The sequence below is a fragment of the Psammomys obesus genome, unplaced genomic scaffold, assembly GCF_907164565.1.
Source record: "Psammomys obesus unplaced genomic scaffold, mPsaObe1.curated_primary_1811, whole genome shotgun sequence".
NCBI lineage: Eukaryota > Metazoa > Chordata > Mammalia > Rodentia > Muridae > Psammomys > Psammomys obesus.
The window spans coordinates 621,290-635,472 of record NW_026590542.1 but is presented as its reverse complement, the minus strand read 5'-3'; the positions used below and the strand labels follow the sequence as shown (position 1 = coordinate 635,472).

At 40.2% G+C, this 14,183-nt stretch overlaps 1 protein-coding gene across 2 annotated transcripts; it reads right to left on the bottom strand.

Moving 5' to 3' along the window:
* Positions 1–704: 704 nt before the first annotated feature.
* On the bottom strand, positions 705–13,843 carry Rgn (regucalcin). Of its 2 annotated transcripts, none has more exons than XM_055607896.1 (7): positions 13,642–13,843; positions 11,689–11,866; positions 9,381–9,563; positions 4,854–5,069; positions 2,971–3,102; positions 2,501–2,655; positions 705–960 (listed from the first exon to the last, which is right to left on the bottom strand). In XM_055607896.1, exons 2-7 carry the CDS (start codon positions 11,849–11,851, stop codon positions 910–912), a joined length of 900 nt encoding a protein of 299 aa, XP_055463871.1. In that variant the 5' UTR covers positions 11,852–11,866; positions 13,642–13,843; the 3' UTR covers positions 705–909. The 2 variants fall into 2 exon arrangements, with proteins under 2 accessions (XP_055463871.1, XP_055463870.1); XM_055607895.1 differs by lacking the exon at positions 13,642–13,843 and adding an exon at positions 12,341–12,437.
* Positions 13,844–14,183: the final 340 nt, after the last annotated feature.

The following is a 14,183-nucleotide window of genomic DNA, read 5'->3' as shown; positions in this document are numbered from 1 at the left end:
CTGTAATACTAGCACCTGGGAAATGGAGGCAGAAAGATTGGAAGTTCAAGGTCAGCCTCACTTACACAGCAAGTTCAAAATCAGCCTGAATTACATGAGAGAGACGTCATTTAAAAAAGAAGAGGAAGAAGATAAAGGAGCAGCAGCAAGTGAAATGGCTCCGCCACCTGAGTTCAATCCCTTCAATCTGCATAACAGAAGGAAATAACTGAGTCCATAAGTTGTTCTCTGACAGATTTGTAAACACACACACATACAGACACACAAATAAATAAATGTAAAACAGCATAACGAAAATTATCTGCAATGTGTTGTATTTGTTTTTATGTCCAGTAGGTGGCAGTGAGAACCATCAATTGTGCCATGGTGTTTGAATCATATCCTCAGGCAGTGTTTTAGTTTGTAAAACAACACAGAGTCACATAATCATTATAAATGATCACCAAGTTTCTATGCATGGAGTTTTTGAAGCTTTTGACACAGCAAGTATGGAATGCAAGAAAAGAATATACATAGTCCCATTTCAACACCTAGAGCTGATTGATCATCATTAGGCTGATTGATGGATAGTTTAACTTTTGCATTTCTACAGGATTCATTTTAGAAGAAGACCTAGTGTGTGTTATCAAAAACACTTGTCATTCTCTGGGAAAAAAAATCTTCTACCTTTAAAAAATTTTAAGTAAAGGAATCCAGGGATGGAGTTCACTGTTAGTATATGTTTTTAATTAATATGCCACACCCTGGGTTTATTCCCCAGCACCCAATCAAAATTGTAAATTCAAGCTTGACCATGCTATAATATCATTGCTTCATTTAAAAATAGATTGAAATCTCATTGATGTCAGTCCCTTAATTCTCCAGTTATCTTCAAAGCTTTTTCTTCTGATAGCAAGGAAGAGCTGCAGTTCACCCTGCATAAGAATATGGGGCAATTCCTTTGACCCCAAGACCAGTTACCTGTTGAAAAATAAAGAGTGAAATTGATGAATTATACATGGTCTTCAAAAACCATTGTTACAAAGCCAGGCATGGTGGATCCTACTTGTAATCCCAGCAGTTGGCAGGCTGAGGCAGGATGACTGCTGTGAGTTTAAGGCCAGTTTGAGCTACATAGTGAGATCTTGCCTCCCCCCCCACAAACATCAACCAAGTTTTCATTTACAATAATATGTTCAGCTACTTTTAATAACCCCCATTTTATTTTCTATCATGATAAAGAATTAGCTGACTAGGTATTATATATAATATATATATGTATATACACACACACACACACCCTAGTCCAATGAGCAAGCGTGCACATTAATATAAAACAGTTGATTTCTGTCATATTTTTCTCACCTGCCAAAAAAGAAGAAAGTATTATGTTATATAGCCCAAGGTGGCTTGGAGCTTACCAAATTCATGCTTCAGCTTCCCAAGGGCTGAGATTACAGGAGATTACCACTACAGCCAGTGTTTCCACATGTGTTTTCTTTTCTTCTTATTATTATCATTTATTACAATTTATTCAATTTTTATCCTGGCTGTGGCCTCTTCCTCCCAATCCCACCTTCCTTCCCTCTTCTCCCCCTATGCCCCTCCCCTAGTCCATTGATTTAATCCTAGCCTATCAGGTCTCATCAAGTCTGGTTGCATTGTCTTCCTCTGTGGCCTGGCAAGGCTGCTTCCTGCACAGGGAGGTGATCAGAGAGCCTGCCACTGAGTTCATGCCAGAGAAAGTCCCTGCTCCCCTTACTAGGGAACCCACATGGAGACTGAGTCTATGGGCTACATCTGAGCCAAAGGTTTTAGGTCCTCTCCATGCATTGTCCTTGGTATAATTCTCTTCAGGAGCCCAAGGCCCAGTTTTTATGGCTCTGTTGGTCCAGCTAATTATACTCCTAAAGAAGCTAAATAATAAGGAAGACCCTAAGTAAGATAATCAATCCTCATTCAGAAGGACAAAAGCGATAGACATCGGAAGCAGAAGACAGGGAACAGGACAGGAGCCTACCACAGAAGGCTTCTGAAAGACTACTGATTGAAGTATCAAAGTAGAGGCTGAGACTCATAGCCAAATTTTGGGCAGAGTGCAGGGAATCCTAGGAAAGAAGGGGAGATAGAAAGACCTGGAAGGGACAGGAGCTCCAAAAGGACACCACATGTGTTTTCAGATTCAAAAAGTGTTTCATTTTTATCAGTGTTTGTTCTGACACACACACATACACAAAAATTGTTAAAAACCTGCACATCTTTTTAAGGCATCAAAACAATCAGATGACCTTACAAATACTATTAGAGCATGAAAATATTTTTTAAATACTTGAAGTAGGCCAACATACCATTCCTGAGCTTTACATAACTTATATTCTAGAAAATTGAAATAATCAAGTTTAATGTGATTAGTTTAGCATGCTAAATAGAATTAGGTTTGGAAAGTATATAAAAGCACTGATCAATTATTTAACAAAATACCCTCTATAACCCCTCACGCCACAAAAAAAGATCATATTACCTTGAAAATGCCACCAGCATCAGGCTGCCTCAAAAGGCTTTCAGTGTCCAGCCCGTCCCTGGCACAGGTCACATACATTTCAGAGTAATCCTTCCCTCCGAAGCAGCATGAAGTTGTTTTATCAACAGGCAACTTCACAGTTTGGAGTCTTTTTCCTGGGTCACCAAATATTTTATCTGAAATTTAGTTCTGGAAATTTCTCACATACACAATGTTTCTGGACTTGTTAAGAATGGTACAGATAATCTAAGAGACTGTAGAGGTCAGAATTCATTTCCTAGAGGAAGTTAATGTAAGATTTCACTATAGGAAAAGAAGTTCTGATTATAAATTTGGGGTTCTATCTTTTGCCTTTATTGCCAAAATCATCCAGTTAAGAGCACTACTATGATTCTAACTGTATTCATATTGGTCTCTAGCACTGGTGTTTTCTGGACTGGGAGGGATTTTCTATTTTGCCTCTAGCCTACCTGTCTCAGGATCTAGTCGGATTACTCTTCCTCCATTGTAACAGGCTACCCAAAGCTTTCCCTCTGCATCAATACACATTCCATCTGGGATTTGTTCATCTTTCTCCATCTTGTAAACAATTCTGCGGTTGGCTGTGGTTGAAAACAAAACCAAAAACACAACAAAACAATGGGTCACACAATGCTGAGAAGGAGACAGTGCACTCTCAAGCTGGTTATAAATATTGGTCACTTGTGTTTGTCTAGTGCCTGGCATATGAACAAAGGATTTTTATCACATGATTTGGGATAGATTCAGTCCTTTTGTCTTTATAAAAGACAATTTTATATATACACATATAAATTTTATATAAATATAAAATTGTCTATATGTATACATATATATATATATACACATATATATATGTATATATGTCTAGGATTTCAGAAGGAAATAAATGCTTTTTTTCCTCGTTCTTTTTTCTTTCTTTCTTCTTTTTTTTCCAGTTCTGGGGATAGAATTCAGAGCCTTGTGTAAGCTAGACAACTGCTCCATCACTAAGCCCTATAAAGCTGAATTATTTATTTAGCGACAAGGTCTCATACTATATCTAAGGCTTGCCTACAGTTCATTGAGTAGCTCAAGCTGTCTTTAGAGTCTTAAAGAAATCCTCCTGCCAGACTTCCAAGTGTTAGGATTAGCCTTGAAGAATCAGCCACCATAACATTTTCAGAATTCTTAATAAAGTGTCAATAGGTAACTCTCTGAGGCCAACCTCAACTAAAGCTTTGCAAGCCTATCTCAAACATTCTTTAGTTTGTGGTTAGATCACTATCTTAGTTACCCAAATTCCTATGTTGACCAAGTCTAAGATCTTAATTGTACCATATGAACAATGCATGTACAAAACCTGGGGAGACATATATTCTCTTTCTTACTTGCTACAAATTTAAAAAAAAATATTTAAAGAGCTTGCTTCCTAAAGGAAGGGCATTCTAAAAACCACAGGCTGCTTAAAGAAGATCCACACTGAAAGGCAGAAAGGGGATAGAACTGTACTTCAGTGCATACAGAAAGAAATGAGTGTAAACCCCAGCACCTCAAAAAACAATCCAGAAAAACAGCCAGCTACAGAATTCAGGTCATTCCAGCAATCAGATTGAGATATAACGGAAAAATGTTAAAACCATGTGTAAGAAAATTAGGTAAGAATAGTCATAAAAAGAGCACTACATACTTCAAAGGAAAACATCTGTACTGGAATAGTTTGCCCTTGATTAAATCTACATAAAGTCTTATGATTTTTTTTCAAGTCATTTTTATGATTGGTTTTGTTCTTCCTGTCTGGAACTTTTCATCAAACAGTTTCAAGGTCTCCCTTCTAAATTCTTCTAAATAATTTCTTTCCTTGAAGTTTCCAGTGATGGCTGATTTTACAGAACATTGATGGAACTGGACCAACCTGGAAGCACTTTTCTGTTATTTTTCCATTTCAAAGGTTGCTCATTTGCCTCTGAATACTGGCCTAAGGTTAATTAAAGATCAAATAAGAATCAGGAACCAAAATTTTCAGTCTTCCTTCTTTATCACATTGGTACTGTCTGATAGGGTGGGATTCATTCTCTAAGGAGACCCTTTTTAGTGATGGAAAGGAAAATTAAAGGCCTATCTGCAGTAGGCCATCTACAAGCCCTAGTTCCAAGTACCAGACTTCAGATGTATTGAGGATAACAGTTTCATTGGCAGCATAGCCATCATTATAGCCATCATCATTATATTGGGAAGTTCTCTACAATTTCTAAAATTAAGACTTTTTCACTTAGCCTGAGGAAGAGATCACATACTGATCATGAGCACACAAAAATATGAGTGGTATTATGAAAAATAATAAAGATGTTCATACAAATCTGTCCTGTTTGCAGGTCATAGTCAAAGGCATCCACAGAGTAGGAGAGGCTGTCAATGTAGTAGAAAATTTTATGGTCTAGGGACCAATCCAAACCATTGGAGATGTCCACTTGGTCAAAGTATTTCTTCACATTGTGATCAGGAAAGAGGGAGTACAAGGACCCTTGGTGCCGCTCAAGAACTGCTGGGGCTGTTTCCTCAGCCATGGTACCTTTTTGAAACAAAGAACATTAGCTCAGTCCTGCAGATTTTCATCCTGTGCAAAGTCCCATCCTTCCTCATGAGGGATCATTTTCAGTATTTAAGTCAAGAGAATTTTATACAATCTCAAATGTAAATAACCTCTTTTATATCTTTTAAAGATGGCAATCTTCTTTCTTATAATGCAGATAAAAATCCGCCCAAAGGCTTGTTGTGGTGACACATACCTATGATACCAACACTTTAGATCATAAGACAGGATAGTGAATTTGAAACAGGTTGGTGACTTTGAGGCACAGTTGCCCCCTTCTCCCCACACTTCAACAATTTAGAGATATGGTTTCAAATAAGAAGGGGTAAACATGTACTAACCTCATTTTCTACAACTGAGCACAAGTATAAAACCTGATCAAAACACACAGTTTAAACCAAGTGTGGTGACCACCTCCCCTGTACTCCTAGCACTCTGGAAGCTGAAGGATGAAGATCAGGAGATTGAGGACAGCCCATGACATGTAAACATATAATCCCTTAAAAAATGTTTATGAACTCCTAGGCTCTTCCTTAGCCTGAACACACAGATCAGATTGTAATCAGCATTCCAAAGGTTTTGGGAATAAAGCTAATTAGTAGAACTTTTTGGCCCCATATTAGCTGAGAGGCACACATGTGGGACAGCTCCTCCTTGTATCTAATGCAAAGCAGGTTGGAATGACTGACCTTACTCTAAAAGTAATATGCTGCTTCCTGAAATAACTATGTCATGTTTTAAATGATTTAAACAATGTTCAGGGCCTCACAACATAATGTCTAGAATATTACCTAAAATCATTTGGTGTTATAATTTGGTGTTGAATGTCTCCAAAAGTCCACGTGTTAGAGGCTTGGTACCCTGGGGTGCTGTGGCTCTTTAAGGAGTGGAGCCTATTCAAAGTCTTCAGGACATGGGAGGAATTATCTTTAAAGGTATTATGGCCAGTCTAGTCACCCTTGCTTGCTGGCTCACAAGGCATGCAGTTTGTTTGACCACACATTCTCAGCATAATGTGTTGCCTCACCAGAGGCCCAAAGCAATAGCATTATTTGATCATGGACTGGAACCTTTAAAAACATGTATCAAAATAACTTTTTTTCTCTTTGTAAGGTATTCACCTCAGTTATCTCAGTATTGTGATAGAGAGTTGACTAATACACTTAGAACACAGAGAAAGGTGGATGATTCCATCTCTGTAGGAAATAAACAGATTCTGAAAATTACATGGCACAGATGTTGGAAGGCTTTGGTAAAGACTAATGCAAATCTTATAAAAATAATTATAAATAGTCATGAAATGAAACTCAAAATAGAAAACATTACCAAAGCAGTAGAAGATGAAAAGAATAACCAAACAAAAATAGAGAGTACACTGGACCAACTTATAGCAGAAGAGCATCAACAAGAGTAGAGTCTGTATAGTCAATGTTAGATCAATAGAAATTAGGCAAAGAGAAAAAACTTTGGAAGAGAAATGAACAGAGCATGTAGCCATGGTGAGCAAAAGGGCAATACCTCATTGAATTCCTAGAGAAAAAAGAAAGATTCCAGAGCTGAAGTTTTCTGAAGATTGTGTGGCTCAAAACTCCTAAGATTGGAGAAAAGCACAAAAATTTTCAGTAGATTTAAGAATTTGAGCAAATCTAAAATACAGCAAACAGAAAGAAACCCACACTTAACACACTATGATCAAATTGCTGAAAACCAAAGTCAAATAAAGACGATTGAAAACAATGAAGGAAAAATGTCACATTTCATATGGTAGGAAAAAATGGCCAATTCATTAACAATAAATAGTAATTCAAAATGTGTATTATTTAATAGTAGAGCTTTAAAATACACAAAGCAAAATGTGTCATAACTGAAAAGAGGTAGAAAATAATTGAGTTACACTGGAAACAATCAGTACCCTTCTCTCAATGGTAGACAGAAGCAGATAGAATGTTGGCAAAGCAACAGAAAAACTGAAAGCTGAGTGCTACTGATGCTTACAGAATGCTTCACCCAGCAACAGCAGAGTATGCATACGCCTCAAGTGCTCCATTCATGGAAGCCATTATTCTTTAGTAGTCATGGAAATAGACGTGGATGTCACATGATCTCAGAGGCCAAAGCAGACTCAGATTAGAATGAAGAAACCAGAAAACCACTATTTCATACTTGAAAGAAGATGAAAATAGATTGCAAGTATGAGAAGCAAACATGAATGGGAAGAGGACAGAGTAGGTCCTCCTGGAGTGGGCAAGTCCCTCAGCAGTTTCCTGCTATCTCAAAGATGGGTTTGTTTCATGAACATTCTTTCACACTAGCTGCCTCACAGGAAAAGATGGAAGGACATGTGAATGGGCTATCCTTCTTCTTTTCTTCTTCTTAGGTTGTGCTGTATAGCCCAGGCTAGCCCTGGAATTGCAATATTTCTGCCTTAACTGAGTGCTAGGATAACAGGTGTATGGCATTAAGATCAGCTTTATAACTCTTTATCTGGCAGAAATTATTGGGAAAAAAACTCTCAGTGGGTTCCCATCTTTAATCTTTCAACCTGTATTGGGTGTTATCTGTAGTTGTACATAGTCCAACAAGATGGGGAACTATATACAGCCAGTTTCTCAGACCTTATCTGCCTTTCATAATGATAGTGAGTCACTATAGGAAGAGTGGTATTAGCCAATGATATGAGAAAGAGGTGTGGGAACATATAAACAGAAATGGTGGCCAAGTGTGATGGCACATGTCTTTAATCCCAGCACTCAGGAGGCAGAGTCAGGAAGATCACTGTGAGTTTCAGACCAGCCCGTTCTACAAAGCAAGTCCAGGACAGTCAGGGCTCTATTACACAGAGAAACCCTGCCTCAAAAAACAGAGAAGAGAGAGAGAGACAGAGACAGAGACAGAATCCACTTTGGCTAATTTCCAGGGTAGTTGTGATGGGAGGTAAATGAGAAATTAAGTATAAAAAATTAAATTACAATTAAAATTCTTTTAAAGTTATGTATACACATATGGTGATTTATGTGTATCTATAATCTCAGCATTTGGGAGATGGAAGCAGGATGAGTGCAAGTTTGAGGTAAACCTGGGCTGCAGAGGAAGTTTGAGAGAATCCTGGGCCCCATAGTGAAACTTTTTCGCAAGGCAACAACAACAACAACAAAAACCAGCAGTTATTATTTAGCAGAGGAATGCAGTAGGACCTCAATATCACCAGTGAGGGGAAGAGGGACAGTTTATGTCTCCATACTTGATGCCCTGGGAAGGACAGGACATCACTTCCACAGTATTCCAGCCACAAATGGCTAACATCAAGCTACGCACAAAGAAAGAGGGTGGGTGGGACCATATTCTTCAAAAATGGCAACGCCATAAAAAAAGAGAGATGGGGGGTGTCAAGGAAATATTCCATATTAAGAGGATGGCAAGACAAGTAAGTACAGTATGCGATCCCAAACTTGATTTCTCATTAGAAGGGAAAATTCCTTAACAGACATTATTTGGTCAGTTGATATAACAGGAATATAGATTTATTGAATCAATGCTAGACTTCTGTAAGTTGATCACTATATTGTGTTCATGTAAAATTATGTCATTTTCACTAGGCATGGTGGCACAGGCCTTTAATTCCAGAACCCAAAAGGCAGAGGCAGGTGGATCTCTGTGAGTTCAAGGCCAGCCTGGTGATCCATAGAGTGAATTCTAGATCGGCCAAGGTTGCATAGTGAGACTTTTTGTTTCTGGAAAAAAAAAAAAAGCTATTTTCCTTAGGAAGCACACACACACAAATTATTCTAAAGAGAAATAGGTTTAGATAGAGTACGTATTAAAGCAAGAACAAAAAGCCAGGCACAGTAGCACAAGCCTGTAATCCCAGCACTCTGGGAGGCAGAAGTAGCAAGATCTCTGTGAGTTCAAGGCCAGCATGGTCTATAAATCAAGTCCAGTGGTACCTTGTCTTGAAACAAAGAAACAAACAAAGACAACTGAAAAACAGAACAAAATGTTTATGAATAATTCTAGGTTAGGGTATATATAGACATGTTCATTATGTAATATTACTTTTTGTGGTAGAACACTTATCTAGCATATATAGGTTTTTTGTTCCATCCCACACAACATACACACATACACACACACAGATAGAGAAAGTGAGAGAAAGATTTAAGCATAGCAAATAGAAACGACAAGAAAGATAGAAAGAGAGAGAGAGAGGGAGAAGGAAGAAAGGAAGGAAGGAAGGAAGGAAGGAAGGAAGGAAGGAAGGAAGGAAGGAAGGAAGGAAGGAAGGAATCATACCAGCAAAGTATCTCCCAGCAGGATCCACCTTCCCATCATTGAATCGATTGTTTTTCTTATCTTTATCCACTGTGGCTAGGACAAATACTGATTGATCTTCCCAGTTCAAAGTGCAGAACTTGGTTCCAATGGTGGCAACATAGCCTCCAAACTGTCGAAGTGCCACTGAACTGACTGGGGCATCTGCAGAGGCAAAGGAAATAGCTAGAAGGTAGTAAGCACTCTGGAAGTCTCACAGCACAGAAGTCATTATGTCATGTAACATTTCTTAGGAAAAGGGTCCAGTGATTTTTTTTAAAGATTTATTTATTATTTATACAACATTCTGCCTGCACACCAGATCTTAGTATAGATGGTTATGAGCCACCATGTGGTTGCTGGGAATTGAACTCAGGACCTTTGGAAGAACAGTGAGTGTTCTTAAACTCTGAGCCATCACTCCAGCCCAGGTTCAGTGATTTTTAAGGTACTGAAACGGTGTCTGATGATGTAGCCTCAACCTCAACATTTTCTTGCCTCTTGCCTCTACTTTCTGAATGCTGGTATATGATGTGCATTATCACATCCAGTTAATACTATTTTTAAAAGTATTTAATTTTTAATATATTTAATTATAATTTGTTCCTCATTTCTCAAGTATTTTTGAAAGCATGCATGGTCAAAATAATAGAATTGTACATTAAATGAAATACAATCTATCTCTTTATTACATTACTATATTTTTATTTTAATAGTTTAGCTTATCTGGTTTTAATACTCTTTCATGCACTGAGAAAACCCTTTTTAAGTGGAGATTACCATGGTGAGTATTCACAGGAAATACATTTATCTTAATTTGTTTAGAAACATTTCCTAAGCACCTCATTAATGCTAAATGCTCTTAGCTCAAAGCCCTGCTCAGAAGTTGACTCAAGCCCTTGGGAGCCCTGGGAATGTACAGGACCCTATAAGGGGGTCATGCTTTTAACAAGGATCCTAACTATAGCTTCAGATGCCTCCTGAAAGCTTAGCTTCCTAACCTCCTGCTAACACACAAACCCTTTTCATGACTGGGAGGCTTTGCAGATTAAGGGTAGGAATTTTGTGAATGCTGGGAATGAGAGACCAGGAAAAGCACAGGCAGAAGCATTTTGCCTGGAGCTGTAAATACGTATATGTAAATTAGATACTGCTCCTAGTAGCATTTGAGAAGTGGAAGCAAGAACCTGTAAATTCCACATCAACCTGTGAATCTCACAAAGAAAGTCCTTGCCTGCTAAAGAAAACTAAGGCCTGTGAGATAGCTCACCAGGCAAAGGCTTTTTGCTACTAAGCCTGATGACTTGAGCTAAATCCCCAAAACTCATATAGTGGAAATAAAGACTCCCAAAAGTTGTCCTCTGACTTCCACACACGGTGGAAGGAGTGAACTGCAAGTTGTCCTCTGACCTCAACATGTGTACCATGGCACCAGTGCTTCCCACACAAGACAAAATCAATTTTTTAAAAGATAGCTACTGGGAATGGATTTTGTGGTATGCACAGCCCCTGGATTCAATCCGCAACACCAGGGGAAAACAAGCTTTAAGTTCTCATTTGGATTCATGGGAAGATACCAGAAACCAGAAATTCCTGTAATCCTAGGAAAATCCTGGTATCTCTTCCCACGAATCCAAGGACAGAAACAAACTTGTTTGTCTACTGATAATCACACCCAGCCTACTGCCCTGAGCCATGAAAAGACCTACAAACTCCTTATCTAAAACCACAAATCTCTCTTGGGAGTACTGTCAGGGGTCTCACATTTGTGCAGTGAACACAGCCCTGGTTGACGCTTTTGAAGCCTAACAACTCTTCTTTTCACAAAGAAGTGAGTAATACATCTTACATCTGTTGTTGGCATTTTTTTTAATGGAGGTTTTGGCCTAAGCAGGGTAGATGGCTTTTGCTATGCCACTAATGGAGTCTTAGGCTATGGATGCTATTATCTGAAGGCAACCAGGAAAGAGACACTATAGTACCTCAACATCAAAACAATAATGGGGGACTGGAGGTATAGCATGAGCATGCCTGAGGCCCAGCATCACAGACTAAAGCAAAGGAAGCTGGGAATGCTGTGCTCCATGCAAGAGGATGAGGAAAGTGTTGATGATCCATCATCTCCAAGACACAGAGAACATGACAACCCAAATGGTTTCAAAGCATTTTCAGTTAGCCTTTAACAAGAACCCAGGGCAATGGCAAACATGGTGATGCCTGCCCCCTGCCCCACCACTGGGAAAAGATAGCTAACTGCAAGCAAGGAAAGGAGCTCAGCTTTCATTCTTACCAACAGCCATTCGTTTCACTTGCTTGCTGACTGAATCCCATCGACAAATCTTCTTTGCAGGGATGTCTACAAAGAGCAGAGAGTTGGATGCTTCCTCCCATACTGGAGACTCTCCACACCTGCAGTTCTCCCGTAAAACACATTCAATTTTGATGGAAGACATGTTTGTAGGAAAAGCCTGTTATCGGCAACAGAGAACAAATGCAAGGCATGAAGCAAATTCAGCACAGCACTCAGTACAGATGGCAGGCGCATCTTGTTTTATGGCAATGTGCAGGTAGTACAGTTTTCACAAGTTGCAGAGCAATTCTGTATGCACCAGGCTTCCAACAGCTCGACAGTACTTAGAATTTTGAGCAATAAAGTATTTATTTTTAGTTAAGGTGTGCACAGTAGCATTTCTATACAGTGTATAACTTTTATATGCACTAGGAAGACAAAATCTTATTTGTTTTCTTATAAAATTCATTTTATCACAGCAGTCTGTGACCAAATCTGAGATCTCCTTGAGGTATACCATTACTGGATGAGAATAGAAAAATGGGTGTCTTTCCCCATCAGAGCAAGGTGTGCAGCATGACCGGAAGTGGTATGCAGGAAGGCGAAGGAAAAGCAGATAGAACATGGCATGAGACATCCTCAGTCAACTTACCAGTGAGGTTTTTTTTTTTTTAAGCTATCTCTAAAATAGAGAAAGGAAACACTCTGCCATCCACACCTGGCGGTAATGATGCTCAGCAAGACTGTTATTCAGCAATGCCTTTTATGCCAGCACCCTGACCTCGAAGGGGCGGGTAGCTCCCTCATTGGTGGCTTCTCTGAATGTCTGCAGGTTGCCTTTCTATGCTGTCACCCCTCCCTCATCCATTGATGTTATTGATCTCCTTGGGAGCCAGCCAGATTTTAGAAATGTGTTTATCAGTTATACTGAATTAAGAGGTTTGGAATATGGCTTGGGTAGAAAAGATTCCTAGTCTGTGCTAGGCCCAGGGTTAATATCGAGCACTGTCCTTACCCTCCCAAACCCCCCCCCTCAAACCCATGCTCATTTTCAATTCAGAAAATGGCAGGTGTGAATTATATATGTATATATACACACATATACACATGTATGTATATACATATGTATGTATGTAGAGTGGCTGTGCTGGGGATAGAACCAGGACCTTTAATACAATCTGCTACAGGGCTTCACCTCCAGCTCTACCATGAGTAAATGAACTCATAGCCCCCTTAGTTGCATCTTACTTCCTTGCATGAGGCCAGTTTTTCAGGGAGCCTTGAATCCCACAGGCAAAGAACATTCTATGCTTGGACTTTAGGCCAAAGACTGTGACCAGTGAACTGGGAGAAATTAAAGAAAAGAAAAATTATCAGAAAGAAAAGAGCTCCATCAAGAATTGTCCCTTGAAGAGGCAAGAAACTTTACTATGCAAGTCTGCTCCAGCAGGCGCTAATGCTGATGGAAATTGCCAGTACCTTCATGTTTTTTTCCCAGGTATCTATCTGCTTCGAACTAAGCAGTCCCACACATGGGTGGGCAAATGAATACAAGGAGGAGGGGATGGGAAACAAGTTTTGGCTTAATCTTTCCTTCAATAAACTGCATGCTTTAGGAAACAGCTCAGGCCTGTCTGGAAGTATTAACTACCAGCGCTGTAGCATTTGCCATGTCCATAGGCTGTTAAAAATTGGCCCAGGCTCTAAAGGGCTTTCATGCTATCAATCTTAGATAAGCTCCAAGATCAGACGTGGGACTTTTGCAATAGCATTATTTAACCCGCAGTTTGTTCTGCAAGCTGTGTGTGTGAAGGGGGGGAGGGGCCATTGCTGCCAAACAACCCTTTTTGGCCCGGGGTTTCTGGCTGCAAACTGGTGGCTTGGGCGGGAGTGGGAGAAGAGTGGTGATAGAGGGCTGATGTCAGGGGTCCGTCCGCGCCGCACGTAGAGTACCTGGGCCAAAGGGTATTCTTCTTGCACATGCTGGTAGTGCTGCGCGGCCTCCAGAGTTAGGGTGCAGTGACTGCAATGGCAGAGCTCTGGGAATCTGAACCCCGCCTTGCTCCTGGTACTGGTCTCTGGCTGCTATCTGAAGACTGGGGTGAGCAAATGTAGCTTCCCGGTCGCCTGAAAATCGTTTTTCTGTCTTTCCTACCAAGGCTGTCCTGTCCTGGATATTCACAGTGATAGTGACTGCGCAGGTCACGCAGAGAACCTTGGGAAGGGATATTCACAGGGTTAATGACTGCGCAGGTCACGCAGAGAACCTTGGGAAGGAACACAGAGCCTAGGCAGATTGGTAGCCACAGGCAAGGGGACCGGCGGAGACCAACAACCCTGAGGGCTTACCCTTCTCCCTCATTTATCCAACGCTGTCCCGTCCCCCCCCCATTTCCCCCGGCCCCGCCCCCCCGGCCCCGCCCCCCGTCTCTGGCAACTGGAAGTATCCAGCTGAATCCACTCTGGGCAGGCGTGAGAAGCGGCAGGGGTACAGC

Excerpts from the sequence above, each read along its gene's own strand:
- Rgn (XM_055607896.1), bottom strand. The coding sequence starts at position 11,851 with ATGTCTTCCATCAAAATTGAATGTGTTTTACGGGAGAACTGCAGGTGT. Across the intron at positions 9,564-11,688 it reads AGTGAAACGAATGGCTGTTG|ATGCCCCAGTCAGTTCAGTG; the intron begins GTAAGAATGAAA and ends TTGCCTCTGCAG. Across the intron at positions 3,103-4,853 it reads CCTGCAAACAGGACAGATTT|CCAACCGCAGAATTGTTTAC; the intron begins GTATGAACATCT and ends TTTCAACCACAG.